The sequence below is a fragment of the Sebastes fasciatus genome, chromosome 8 (genome assembly GCF_043250625.1).
Source record: "Sebastes fasciatus isolate fSebFas1 chromosome 8, fSebFas1.pri, whole genome shotgun sequence".
NCBI classification, from domain to species: domain Eukaryota; kingdom Metazoa; phylum Chordata; class Actinopteri; order Perciformes; family Sebastidae; genus Sebastes; species Sebastes fasciatus.
The window spans coordinates 23,577,274-23,592,813 of record NC_133802.1 but is presented as its reverse complement, the minus strand read 5'-3'; the positions used below and the strand labels follow the sequence as shown (position 1 = coordinate 23,592,813).

Here is a 15,540-nt window from a genome sequence, read left to right as displayed (position 1 = left end):
CCAGTAAATTGTATTTAAATAAAATAAGTGTTAGGTATCGTGTGCTGACCCACAGTTTTGGGGTGTGCCATACTGAATACAAGCAAAAGTGATTATATAAGCAATTTAGAAAGTCTGATTGAATGAATTATACAGAGGCAACAATACATCATCACTGTTCATATCACCTTTATGAAGAATATCAGTTGTAGCATAAAAGAGTATTAGGGCCACATTGAGGAAAAAAAATAAATCTGAGATTTAAAGAATAAAGTAATAATATTACGAGAATAGAGTCAAAGGTTTACGAGAAAAAAGTTGTAATATTATGAGAATAAAGTCGTAACTTTAGAAAGCAAAAAGTCGTAATATTACGAGAATAAAGTCATAACTTTACGAGAAAAAAGTAATATTACGAGAATAAAGTCATAACTTTACTAGAAAAAAAGTTGTAATATTACAAGAATAAAGTCATAACTTTACGAGAAAAAAGTAATATTACGAGAATAAAGTCATAACTTTACTAGAAAAAAAGTTGTAATATTACGAGAATAAAGTCATAACTTTACTAGAAAAAAAGTTGTAATATTACGAGAATAAAGTCATAACTTTATGAGAAAAAAAGAAAATAACACGTAAAATTACTACTTTATAATATTATGACTTTATTCTCATAAAACTGCGACTATTTTTTCGTAAACCTATGACTTTATTCTCATAATATTATGACTTTATTCTTGAAATCTCAGATTTACTTTTTTTCCCCTCAATGTGGCCCTAATACTCCGTCGTACTGTCGTACATTAGACCTACAACAATGATAAATAAAATGAAAATGTAAACAACAAACAGTTATTCATTTCCATTTTTATAAATCCACAGGGAGCCACTGGAGAGGAGCTAAAGAGCAGCATGTGGCTCCAGAGCTGCAGGTTGCAGACCCCTGATGTCAGGTACTGCATTAACAAACATTGCAACAGGAAATACAAAGGGGCCCTTATAGAGTGTTTATGTAGTCAATTTGAAAATGTCTATAAAGTATCATGAAATGTACAAATACCTCAGACTTGTATAGTAAATGTAGGCCAACGTGTATACCTTCCACCACTAGGGGCAACCTTTCTGTTTACATTTGGTTCATGAAATGTTCTCATGACTCTTTAAAGATCCACCAACATAAATCTCAAACCAATCACAGGTCAGTTTTTGCACCACGAGGATTGTGCATCATCACCCAGAGGAGAAGGAAATTGGTACTTTCCGTATTTTGACGTCACATATCGGACACTACTATCTCATGCATCCCAAACACGGAAGAACAGTCACACCGGGAAATAAACATGATGGAAAACACACGAGTCTGTAAAAGTACGGAAGACTTCTGCGCCATCTGCTTGGATAAGATCCAGGAGAAGAAGACGTTAAAGTGCTGTCACTCTTTCTGCTCTGCGTGCATCGACTCGGTGTTCAAGTGTAAGCCCGCTTGTCCGATCTGCAACACCTACCACGGAGAGTACACGGGCACCCAGCCGGAGGGCAGCATGACGGTGATGCGCAACTGGCAGGGCCTGCCGGGCTTCGAGCACTGCGGCTCGATTGTCATCCAGTACAGCTTCCCAGCGGGGATACAAGGGGTGAGGCTGCTGACTCTGGGGACTGGAGGCTATAGGAGACACATGAGGAGTAGTAGTAGTACATGTCAACACAGCTAGTGTTAGTGTAGAGTAGGGGTCAGCAACTTTTACTAGCAAAAGAGCCAAAACATTTGAGCATTGTGTTGAAGGTAACACAGCTGGGATTTACAGAATAAAGTCATAATATTATGAGAAAAAAGGTCGGATTATTACAAGAATAAAGTCAGAACTTTATGAGGAAAAAATTTGTAATATTATGAGAATAAAGTCATAGCTTTAAGAGGAAAAAAGTCGTAATATTATGAGAATAAAGTCAAAACTTTACGAGAAAAAAGTCATAATATTATGAGAATAAAGTCATAACTTTAAGAGAAAAAAGTCATAATATTATGAGAATAAAGTCATAACTTAACAAGAAAAAAGTCGCAATATTACAAGATTAAAGTCAGAACTTTATGAGTAAAAAAGAAAATAACACGTAAAAATACTACTTTATAATATTATGACTTTATTCTAACAATACTACACCTTTTTTCTCTTAAACTTATGACTTTATTCTGATAATATTACGACTTTTTTTCTTGTGAACCTGACTATATTCTCGTAAAATTATGACTTTATTCTCTAAATCTCAGATTAATTTTTTTTCCTCAATGTGGCCCTAATACTCCGTCGTACCGTCGTACCATAGACCTACAACAATGATAAATAAAAATGAAAGTGTAAACCAAAAACAGTTATTCATTTCCATTTTTATAAATCCAGAGGGAGCCACTGGAGATAAAGAGCCGCATGTGGCTCCAGAGCTGAAGGTTGCTGACCCCTGGTGTAGTTTGACTACATCTCTCAGCTGTTGTGTGGTATTACAGCTGTCCACCAGGTGGCGCTGTTTGTTGTTCACAAGTCCACAGCCCTCTATATATACAGCCTATGGCATGGACACATAAAGATCTGGGATTAGGTATGATGAAATGGCCGCCTATTGGGTGTTCAATTTGTTTTAGGGCAATACAGAGATGGAAAGTAATTAAGTATATTTACTCAAGTCCTGTACTTAAGTACAATTTGGAGTTATTTGCACTTGAGTATTTCCATTTTACAGTGGTGGAGTGTAACTAAGTACATTTACTCAAGTACTGTACTTAAGTACAATTGTGAGGTAGGCTACTTGTACTTTACTAAAGTATTTACATTTTATGTTACTTTATACTTTCCTCCACTCTATTTTGAAAGCAAATATTATACTTTGTACTCCACTACAATTATTTGACAGCTTTAGTTATTAGTTACTTTGCATATTCAGATTATTAACAGAAAAAATTATAATAATAATAAATCAACTAATACATTATGATATTTTATCACAGGTTAAGTTACCCAGCAGTATACAAAGTACTTAAAATGAGCTCCGACTTTACCAGCTGCAACATTAAAGTGATGCATCACTAATTGTAATTCAATAATATAATATATATTATTCTGCATAATGAGTACTTTGACTTTAGTAATACTTTGAACGCAGGACTTTTACGTGTAACAAAGTCATTTTACCTTGTAGTATTGCTACTTTTACTTCAGTAAAAAGTCCTAATACTTTTTCCGATACTGCCATTTTATGCTACTTTTATACTTCTATTTTACTACAATTCTGAGGGAAATATTGTACCTTTTATTCCACTACATTTATTTGATACATTTAGTTACCAGTTACTTTTAGTAAAGAGTAAACAAAATATATTCCTAAATATAAACAAAACTATACAAAATATAACCGACACATAAATTCTGATATACTGTATAATGACTATACTTTGTCAAATATAGCCCAAATTATTACCCATTTGTAACGGTAGTTATCGTACAGGATAAGGTAAAATCTGGTATACAGCAGGAGGCATCATGATAAAAACTACAACAACAACAAAAAACATCTTGCTAACAACCCTGTATTCCAGATGTTTTACAAGTCAGGATATAAAGAGGAGAGGTGTGTGTGTAGGAGAGGGACAGCAGGAGAGAGGGGTTAATATTTTTGGATGTTGTGCATCACTGAAGGCATCTTAAAGTTTCTGAAGTGTCTGTTGTATAAGGAAATGCTTTCTGGGCATCAGGAGTATTTCAGCTATCATGCCAAGCACGGCCTCCCAGTTGCAGTAGAAGTCAGCCTTTTAGAAACAACCCCACAATATGTCCTTGTTTGGTCCTTTATATAGCAAGATGTAAGAATGAGCTCTACCTCCTAATCTATAATACAGATATCATATTACAAAATATGTCAATGTCATGAAAACCTGTATTACCACAATTCACAAATAGGCTACAATTGTTGATCATTGTATGTTACATCCAGTATATGCTGTTGTTTACCTTATTACAGCCTGAACACCCGAACCCCGGGGTGAGGTACAGCGGCACCTCTCGTACTGCCTTCCTGCCAGCCAACGAGGAGGGGGAGAAAGTCCTGAAGCTGCTGAGGAAGGCCTTCGACAGGAGAGTCATCTTCACCGTCGGACGATCTGTCACCACGGGCCTCAACAACGTCATCACCTGGAACGACATTCACCATAAGACCAACATGGAGGGCGGTCCACAATGGTACGCACATTATTGCTGTAGAATAATCACCTTTTTTTCACCTGTAAGTGTGCAGAAATTTGTCTTGTTGAAGAAATTAAATTTTTATGTGAGGTCTTATGTTTCTCTAACATCACCACCTAATCAGGTATAGTTTTTAATAAATGCTTACCCGTACTTACTTTCAGTGAAGGGCACTATTGGTGTGCTGGCGGCTTTGTGAGATTGTCTGTGCATTCCAATACCCATACTACCATACTATTTAGTAAGCCAGAATAAGATTTAGTATGTCAAATGTAGTATGCCAAAAATACCGAATGTCCTACTACATCCAGTCACATTTTGCAGAATGCAAGCCAGCATGCTTCTCTGGCTATTCTGACTCACAATCCTCTGCGCAGCCGATATATGAGCAACAGGGTCAAAGTTCAAGGTACAATATTATGAAGAAGTATTATGTCCCAACGGTACATACTTTGTAAGTGCAGCTGCAGTACGTACTGAAGTAAAAAGAAAATACATGCGATTTGGAACGTAGCCTGGATTTAGGCCCTTTGGTGCTTTGAGCTAAATGCTAAAACACAATACACAGCTGACGCTGAAGGGAATGTCATTAGTTTTAGAAAAAAAATAATAATAATTTGACCTGATGATGGCGCTAGATTAAAAGTGAAGGATCACCAAAGTAAAAAAAAAAAAAAGAAAAAGGAATACGTCTTCCAGATTTCACATTTGGTAATCCTCTGTGGGATGAATACATTCTATAACCTTAACCCGGATGAATTAAAAATGCAGGTTCAGTAAGCTAAAAGGATATTTTTTTTAATCATTGTTCCAGAGATGTACGTAATACATTTTCTTCTTGTTTGTCTTTTGTCCATTCCAGTTTTGGATATCCAGATCCAAAATATTTGTCCAGGGTTCAAGAGGAGCTTCGTCTGAAAGGAGTAACACATGATGACTGATGACAATCACAAGACATCCTTCAAATAGATTTGATTATTTATATTGTAACAAAATCTCTCATTTCTGCAACTTGCAGACCTCAAGCAGGGATCGTCATTACTGAGGCTTTGAGATGTTTTTATTCCACAAAGTGGACACATGGAACTATTATCTTGAGACATGAAGATTAATGGCTTTTCCCAAAGAGTTTTCATCTGACTATGCAAAAAAAATACTTTAAACGCAGTCTGTGCAGTATGTGATCCAACAAAACAAAGATCACAGCACAGTGGGTTAGTAAAAGGGATTATACTATCAACCATCAGACTTCAATAATGTAAATATCTTTTTCTAACACTGGATCACAGGTCTGGTGCCTAAAAGCAGACATGAACATGTTGTAAAAAGCACTTTTCATCTGTGATAGGGTAAAGTTTCCTAGGGAAATGAGAGATCATAATGTATATGGCATAGTCATAGGTAGTGTATTATGTTTAAAGGATAATGTGATATTCTATATTTCTCTTATTGTCAACAAATCCAATGAAAAGACAAGGAATGCACCGATACCGATATTGGTTATTGGGGGGATACTGACTCAAATAGCTGGATATCGGGTATCAATGACAATGGAGCCAATCTATTCAATTCGGTACTATGATGAAGCTTACTCTTCTGTGCCATAGAACACCATTGTTGTCCAAAACCTCATAAAAACATGAGTGACATATTCCTTCATTTCAATGAATATGGACACTGTAGTTTGTTTTAAGTTGATCCCACATACACAGTCCTGCTGCTGTTAATATTTACTAATGCACCACATCCGCGGCTGAAAATAGACCCCAACAAATGCACTATTTACTCATGTTTGAGTAACAGTAACTAAAAACTACAGCAGCTGTTTCAGGAAAAAATTAGCTTTTAGTTTTAGTTTCTTTTTTTTTTTTTTAAGTTAAAATATATAGCGTCACAGTTACATCTTCTTCAGTAATAATGAATGGGCTCAAGGATGAGTGACACAGACAGGCCGGGGAAGTCGGAAAGTATTGACAGATGAAATTGCACATTGTTGGTTTCGGTCATTTCACAGGGTATGTTGACAATTCCCAACATATAGATTATCACCAGTCTTATCATATAGCACCTTTAATACCATATTCATTCATGTTGTGCCTTTATATGACATCAGTCAACGTAGTAGTATCAAACAAAAGGAGGATCTGAAATCCAGTCATGTATCTATCAAACTCCTTTAGTCCAAAAACATCTTTGATATTTTTCAGTCCGGCCTTTTGCCCGTCTGGTCCACTAGAGGGCGATGCTCTCCTCTAGGAAGACTGTATGTGATGGCGTCTGCTTGGTATGCAGCTGTATCATCATCACAAACCCACAGCCCTGCAGCACCTCCCAAACCTCATCGCCCAAAGTCAGTGAGAGGAGCAGAGCATCTGCTATAGATGATGAGTCATGTGTTTCTATGGTGTTCGGGGCAGTTTTTAGCAACAGCAGCATACTTACACAGTGTATGTACGACGGAGAGAACGGTTGTCACCTTGTGTTTGACCATATTGAACTGGATTTCTGACGGCAATGCAAATACGGTTAAAGATGAGTCGTGCCAGTCACATGCACAGACAGACGCAGATTCAATTTAAAGGTCAATGATGACAAAATAATTTAAGGCTTATCTGTTGTTGAATTGAAAGTTAAAGGGATAGTTCGGGTGTTTTGAAGTGGGGTTGTATGAGGTACTTATCCACAGTCAGTGTATTACCTACAGTAGATGACGGTCGGCACACCCCCGGCTTCGAGAAACAGACAGGAGTACCAACACCGGAGCAAAGCAATGCAGTGCTGTGGACGGGGACGGCAGAAAAACTGATTTTAGCCACCTAAAAGAAAGGCTCACCTATAAAAAATCTAAATCAGTTTAAGTGAACACTATATTTAGAATATTTTCACTGCTTCATCTTGCTGTCAGACAGCCCTTTCCTTCTCATTTGTGACAGGGAACTGAACTGAAAGTTAAACTTATCTATGCTCACTCCAAAGCTAGCAGGCTCAGATGACATAAACAGTATAGCTACGTTTCACTTTCAGTTCAGTTCGCCTTCGGAAAATATTCAAAATATAGCGTACACTTAAACGGAGTAGGTGAGCCTTTCTTTTAGGTGGCTAAAATACATATTTCTGCCGTCCCTGTCCACAGCAGTACATTACTTTGCTCTGGTGTCCGTGCTCCTGTTCTCAACCTACTATGGATAAGTACCTCATACGTCCCCACTTCAAAACGCCCAAACTATCCCTTTAAATGTGTAACAAGTGTCCTAGCCATCACTAACACTAATAAACCTGAAAATATTGTAAGCACAGAAGACGTATTGTCTCAGATCACTTTTCATGTAGCAAAGCAGGACACACAAGCTCTGTTTTTCGCTTTTCTCTGGGCTCTCTGACCGGACTGAATATGAATAATCTCCAGCTGATCTTCTTCTTAGTGGCATTAGTACACACAGTTATGGTATAAATAAATACCTTTAACCTATATTTCTATACTGGAAAGAGTGCACATGTGACAAGGCGGAGTTACTGGGCTCGGCCTCTTTAGCACTCTGGTGTGTAGTGGCTGGGGGCATCTCTGTGGCCTGGGATCTCAGGGCATCTGCTGCTCTCACAAAGCAGACCAAGACCCATCTGGTCAAATGTACCCCCCCACCCCCACCCCTCGCCTTTTCTCTCATAATTCACCAGTCCAGTCCATCCATTTCTCATTATCATTCCTTTTCCTCTCTTGTCCCTTTATCAGTTTTCTATTAACTGTTGTTTATGGGTTTTTTTTATCTGCCAATTATTTCCCTTTCTGCTGATACATGAACGTTTCATTGCATATTTGCATATTTTGTTGTGATTTATTACTACTTTTTTACCTTTTAGCAGAGGAATGGCTTACAGTGACAGATTGGAAAATTGGCTTTCTAAGTAGTGGAGCAGATTGTGACAAAAAAAGAAAAATGGAGCAGTGAACATACAGAGAGGCACTCTGCAAATGTAACCTACATTTGAACACAAGATATTCCATGTGAAAGAAGACATCCTCCCATCCGACTGTATTTCTTCAGGCATTATTGTTCAAATGCTAAATATATTGCTTATACTGAATATGGCATTGACTCAGTATTATTTGTTTTGCACTCTCACTTATAAAGTAAGACTTTGGGTGCAGAATTTACACTGAAATTGAATGACTCTTTGCCCTTCTCTGCAGGTGCTTCCCTTCAGTGTCACTGTCCATCTGGACATCTGGGTATAGGGGCAAAGAATTACAGAAATGCAACCAGAGATATAAATATGTATCAACGATTATGCAGAGCAGTATTGTGGGTGGATTAAACAGGCATCAATGTAAATGGCCAGCGACAAGCCTTCCCTATAAAATGGATTGATGACAGAGTGAAAATAAGCTCTCAGTGTATGGATTAAAACCGATACATCTGTAGCTGCTTACATTCATTCCCATCAAACGTCGCTCTACTCTGTTGTGGCAGGATGACTTGAATATTCTCCCTTTCAGGCGCTGAAAATAGCAGCGAGGCTTTGGTGATTTCATGTTGTCTGGGTGTGACTATAGACGGGCTCCCGAGAAACACAGACGTGCATTGCGAGAGTTGTGCAGTGTTTCCTGTACTAGAGATGATAAGAAAATCATTATGTGACAATGCAGAGCTGTTGTTCTCCCCACTGTGCTCCTTAATTAGAGTGTCTCTGGCTGTGGAGGGAACCCTGGCACATTGCCTCTCTGCCTGCCTCCTCATCCTCTCATCCTCTGGTGCTAAAGCCACCCAATCACAGATATTCCTGTCTATCTGGGTGCAGGGTGCGCTACGCTTTGTCTCCCTTCACTGTAATGAGGATCAACTCCACCAGACGTACCCTACTTTTGCATACCTTTGAAGGTATATGTTTTTTGATATATATATTTATCTTAACCTAGTTTCCTCTTTTAAAGGAACAGTGTCTAACATTTTGGGGGATCTATTAGCAGAAATCGAATATAATATTCATAACTATGTTTTCATTAGTGTATAATAACCCGAAAATAAGAATCATTGTGTTTTCGTTACCTTAGAATGAGCCCTTCATATCAACATAGGGAGCGAACAGACTAACCAAATGCTGGTTCGAGAGAGAGCCTTAATTTCCCATTTTTACGATGGCCACTGTAGTTCTCCAACACGCTTGTGAAACTGCGGTAACGTGAGCCGCATAGTGCAAAACCGTGGTACCGCCAGCCACCGTTTGACATCCGTTGCTCCTAAAGTAGTGTCACTATGATAAGGAGGGCCTCTGAGCGAGTCGATGGCGTTACCACGGTTTTGCACTCGGCAGCTCACGTTACCGCAGTCTTGGAAAGGGAGGAGTGAGCCGTGGGGTACTCAGTTGGTTGCAATCTGCAACCACACCACTAGATGCTGCCAAATCCCACACACTGTACCTTTAATGCCACAGTTGACAGGTGAAGATTATCCCTGAATTAAAAGTATCTATATCCAAATCCTGTAGGACAAACCAGGATATTTCAGGCTGTGTTTGTATGTTAGGTAAATGGACAGGAGGAGGCATCTGTCTCCATACACACTCTTTGTGTGACAGAATGTCAGCCCACACCGCTGACATGCTCATTCACTGAGCCTAAGGCTGTTTGCTTAAGAACAGCAAAGTGAAGGTGGGTGTGTGGGTGCTTGAGCTTCTGTGGCTTTTGTCTGTGTGCCCTTGACTGCATCTGTGCATCCAGTATGAACGGCTATATGTGTGTGTGTTTATCGAGGCAGTTTCTCACATTCTGTTCTCTGATTCATAGCTGGGGCTACGCAGCTTTTTGTCTGCCTGATTTAGCTGAACAGACCCTCTGCTTTTCTTAGTAATGCTGACAGATTTACTGACTTACCTCACAGACCAGGACACAGCAGCAGAGCTGGCAACTATTGGAGTCTTTGGTTGGGATGTCAGCGTCACAGATTGAAGGCTCTGCTCAAGCTGTTCTTCATTAGCGACAGCCGAGTTTCTCCCTGATATGAGAATAGCAGCTCCATCATCTGTCCTCTGTGAGAGATATTAAAATGTCCTGTAATTATCCAGGAACAGTGTTGTGTTCTCAGTTGTTTATCATGCTTATAAGTGTTTTTGTTCATATCACACACACAATACCCAATCTGATAATCTCATTCATGTGAAACTGCAATCACAGACTGTGCAGCAACATGAAAATATTCAACAAAAGCTGAACAAAAATCCCCTGAAAATAGACATATTTTTCTGGGTGCATTGAGGAATACCAACTCCTTTGTTGTCTTTCCTGTCTGCATCCTTAGCCTTGGCCATCCACTCTCAGACTGCCTCATGTAAGAGCAATTAGCTGTGGCTGTCATGGCAACTAGCATGACCTTTCTGTCACTTTACAAATGAGAATCTCAACCAAGGCCTGTCTTTATTCTGAACAACTGCAACAGCTGTCTGGAGCTTTTTTCACATTAGTGGAATTTTTTTTTCTTTTTATTACCAAAAGCAGACTGAGACTGACAGAAATGTGTGTCAGTGAAGACACATCAAGTCTCCACAGGTATTAAAAGACTCTGTTAGTTTAGTGGGATTGTGGATTCCATCAAGTTTTGACGCAGCCTCGTATATTTTACATATCTGTATGTGAGCCCCATTGAGACTTTGGAGGCACAAGTTATTTTACTGCTTGAATAGAGTGCAGCAGGGATGATGTATTTTTGTAGTCCATCCTCGAAGTTTGCATCACACTGGTTCCTTAGAAAAAAAGCCAATGGGATTTTTCCATTGGGTTTTGGGTTATTACAGAAAAAAAATAAGCTCTGTGGCACACAAACGTTTATGATACTTACATGTTTTGTTGGGCAAGATAATCTTCACGAATGAACACCACTTTGATGACTTTTGAAGTGTGAATATAATCGGCAGAAGTAAAAAGCTAACGTTGGGCTATAAACAAACTGCACCACAGTTGCATGACTTCACGTCACCACCACTAAACTAAAGGCAGACTAGTGTTCGGCATGATGGCGTTTAGTAGTCTCATTTACCCACTTATTAGAAACTGCCTTTTTTAAGACAAAATTCAAAATTCACGAGTAGGATACTGACATATTTTGTGTTGTAGGACAAAACATGTTTATCCCTTATTTCAGACATCTAACCAAAAACCCATTGACTTCTAGACGAGGGAACCGGAAGTGCATACATGCTAACTCATTTCCGTTTTTTAGGATTAATTCCTGTGGCACTCTTTAGCAATGAGAATTTATCTCTTCGTTCATACAGAGCAAATCTCTAGTTTGGCATATCATGTTCAAGTGAATGGACAGTATACAGTTTGCTGTATAAATCTAAAATTAGGAGTCACAATTACACATCAAATAGATATGTAGTGGATCCAACCATACATGGATTCATCCCCATTTATTTACACTTGTAGACTACAGAAGGACTGCTGTAATTAGTTGTTTTCCAAAGAGTTGCCAACAGGATTGGAAATGATTTTTTTTGTCCACCTGCCACTGTGGCTGTCACTCAATAGATTACCATTTATTTTTGTTGGGCTGGTGAGTGAAGCCAATGTAGCAGCCACTTGCATATTTTACCAGCATTTGGCTGGTGCTAATTTCCAACCCTGATAGAGAAAGCATCATAATTGGGCTCAGGAACAATCCTGCGCCCAAGCTTTTAATGGATCACATTGAATATACAGGCTACAGAGTAAATATAAACATGGACCAGCTCAAGAAAAAATGTGCTTGCACAATTATTTTATATTGCTGTGCCAAGGTGTAGGCTGAAAAAGCATTCTCTGCTGTGGCTGAGCGCACCTGCTGACAGATATTGTGGGCCACACAAAGATTATATTTACCCATGTGTGATGTTTTCTTGTGCTATAATTCAGGTTGAGCCTCCAAGCAGAGACCTGAAGCCAGTTGCATGAAGTTATAAAACTAGTCTTCGCCTTATACTGGTCTTAGATTGTCAGGTTAGGCTAGTCTAGTTTAGTAAGTCTGTTTGCTGTATAAATAAGACAGACTTTTAGCTAATCTTTTGCTATTTCAACTGTTTATCCATTACCTTTAGCTAACTTTTGGCTAACTATTTCAACTGTTTCAACTCCATTACTTTTAGCTATTTCATTTTTGATTCTTGTACCATATCCTTGAATGGTTTCTGATCATATTTAATGGTCGTTAGATTTATACTGTTTACCTTTTCTGTTACATCCTCCCCTGGTGTCGCTGTTGCTGCTGTATCTGCTTATTTTTCTCTTCTGTGAAAGGCCTTATTTCACCCACAATACATTGCCTGACAGGGGAGGTATTAAAGGTCCCATATTATGCTCATTTTCAGGTTCATACTTGTATTTTGTGTTTCTACTAGAACATGTTTACATGCTGTAATGTTCAAAAAAAACTTTATTGTCCTCATACTGTCGGCCTGAATATTCCTGTATTTACCCTCTGTCTAAAACGCTCCGTTTTAGCGCATTTTGACGGAATTGCAACAGAATTGCGTTGCTAGGCAACAGCTTGGGTCCATGTGTACTTCCTGTCAGCTGATGACATTCACATACACTGCAACCAGGAATAAACTGGGACACATTTAGAATTTTTACATTTAAAAATGTGTAAAGGGTCTAAATATTTTATATTCGTGACATCACGAATGGGCAGAAATCCTGACGGCTTGTTCCAAATGCAGAGTTTCTGAATACGGGCTGTGTGTATCTCCCTGTGGACAGTATTTATATAGAACTCAAGCCTGCTTTATAATAAAAAAAACATGAAAATCTCACTTTCTTTATAATATGGGACCTTTAAACTGAAGTGTTATTAATGTTGCAGAGCTGTCCGTCAACATTCGTTATGAACGTTGTCCTCACTACTGCATTGCATTGTGGGATATTTATGCCGCCGTATTGTCTATGGATGTATAAAGAGAACGGTCCAGCGTTGCATACTATAATATTTCACTGAAAATAGTGTGCAATTTGCGTACTATTGGTTCCATACTAAGGTTTCGGACATACTAAAATATCTCACATACTGTTTTAGCGTACTAAATAGAGTGTTAGTATGGAATTTCGGACGCAGTCAGTCTCTCATTAGTCACTCATACGGAAGCTTTATGCAGCAGGTGAATTTAAATATCTATAACAAGACTGACTTAAAGTTATATTTAAGGAAAAGACTAGGTCTATGTTTATGCAATTGGCTCCTATGCAGATTTAAAGAAGATCGGGCTAAACCTGCAGGACTAAGTAATACCAGTCTCTAACCAGTGGTTTTTAAATGTCTCAAGGTTAAGTGTGTGAAGGCAGGTATGAGGTGGTTACCTTACTTCACCTGTGGTTTGTTGATGTAGAGACGTCACACTTCCAGAGTGCCGAGCAGGAGCTCTTGAAATTAGCAAATGGAGCAGCTGTACCTTCATGGCAACAAACTGCTCGCTCAGCAGTTTAGCCGATGAATCATAAGAGTAAACAGAAAGCTTCATCATGTCAGATAATTATAGCGGGATTCGAGGATGTTATGTGAGTAACCACTCCTGCTACAATGTGTCCTCGTATGATACATAAATCAGCTTATATATATATATTTATATCCCTAACAGCGAATAGCCCAAACAGTGAATATGGCATACCTGTCACAAACCCAAAAGAAAATGGATTTCTTGAGAGAAGCTTGAGGTTTATCGTTTGGGGAAATTATTTCCATATTCAAAATTCAGTTAAGTTCCTGGCATGCAAACTGCACTTGTTCAAATCAACAGCAAACGAGTCCCAGATTGCCTACTTAACTTTGTGATTTGCAAGATTGAGAACATTGTTTTTTTTTTAAAATATCACTAAACAATTGTGAAATGAGTGTATAATGTAATATGATGTAAGGCATTAGTCAAACACAATGTAGATCTATGAATATTTTGTCTGCACTCAAGAGCTCTTTTGAACATCAAAAGCCATCTCAGTAATTAGAGAGAAGAGGGAGAGAGTGAGCATTTAAATATAGCCAGTGTGGCACACTGATTCCTGTCACAAAGGTGCCTCTAAGCCTTCTACAGTCAAGGCAGGAAGGATAGAAACTGGGGCGAAAAAAATGCATATTTACTTATGAAAGACGCCTCCCAAGCAGCTGTGAATCAAAAACCTTGGAAGAGTCAAAGAGGAGCGGAAGAAGAAATGGAGGAAAAAGAAAAAACAGCTTTGGGAGGGAGGATGCAGACAGAGGGCGGATGAAAATCCTCCACGGGAATATCTTTGGAGCTGATGTGTTGCATAGTAACAGACTGCATTCCAGTATCTAGACCATGCATTGATTAAAAACTTCTCCTTTATCTCAAAGTACTTTAGTTTCCACCTTGTATGGTGCATACAGGGCCACGAGTTAAATATAGAACGCCGAACTCAAACATTTGGCGTGTGATTTCAAATATGAAATTGTGCATCGTTGCTGTGCTGAACCACGCTGCTTGGTAGCATAGACTGTATATAAGAAGTGGACGTTGTCACGTGACGTCACCCACTGGTTTTGTGGACTGCTGTTTTGAAGCCTTGAGTTCGTCATTTTAGCTGTCGCCATCTTGGTATTTTGTCATCGCCATGTTGTTTTTTTGCAACCAGAAGAGAACTGAGAGGGTGGAGCTAACGGTGCCTTCAAATGAAACTCGTGAGCTTGTGTTTACAACATGGGAAGTTGTGTACACAATATGCTCGGCGTTCAAGTGGTTATGTCGTGAGAAGACCGCTGCTAAGGAGCGGCAATATTAACGTTACTGTCGGCGTCTAGAAGCCACAGAGTTAACAATTTAGCAAGCTAGCAAGTGAGTAACATAATGCAGGAAATGCAAAGGCATGTTGGGAATATCAACATTTTCCTCAGACATATTATAAAATTACGAAGAAAAACAATATACGACTAAAATTACAATATAATAACTTATTATGTACCGAAAAATTGACTTTCGGGCCACTTTCATGGCCTCCGCCATTTCTTTTTTTAAAGATTTTTTTTTTTACCATTTATGCTTTTATTTATAGTGACAGTGATAATTATGAAAGGGGGAGAGAGGAGATGACATGCAGCAAAGGGCCCCGGGTTGGATTTGAATACGGGGCCATTGCAGTAAGGACTCAGCCTTGGTACATGGGGCACGCTCTGCCAGGTGAGCTACTGGGGCGCATTGGCTTCCGCCATTTCTGACAATGTCAACAAAAACGTCACAACTCGTGAACTCTGAGCTTTCACTTACGAGGTTGTGTATACCACAAGAAGGGGCGTTCCTATAAACACGACCCCATTTGAAGGCACCATTACTACAAACAAATGCTGAATAAGACATT

At 38.9% G+C, this 15,540-nt stretch overlaps 1 protein-coding gene and 1 long non-coding RNA gene across 2 annotated transcripts; one reads left to right on the top strand and one right to left on the bottom strand.

Annotated features, from left to right (window-relative positions):
• Nucleotides 1–669: 669 nt before the first annotated feature.
• LOC141772929 (putative E3 ubiquitin-protein ligase DTX3) lies at nt 670–7,510 on the top strand. Its single transcript, XM_074644466.1, has 3 exons — nt 670–1,613; nt 3,991–4,208; nt 5,074–7,510. The coding sequence occupies exons 1-3, from the start codon at nt 1,320–1,322 to the stop codon at nt 5,150–5,152; spliced, it is 591 nt and encodes a 196-aa protein (XP_074500567.1). The 5' UTR covers nt 670–1,319; the 3' UTR covers nt 5,153–7,510.
• Nucleotides 4,882–11,179, bottom strand: LOC141772930 (uncharacterized). Its single transcript, XR_012594980.1, has 3 exons — nt 10,473–11,179; nt 10,081–10,235; nt 4,882–5,125 (listed from the first exon to the last, which is right to left on the bottom strand). It is a non-coding gene; the product is annotated as an uncharacterized LOC141772930 (long non-coding RNA).
• Nucleotides 11,180–15,540: the final 4,361 nt, after the last annotated feature.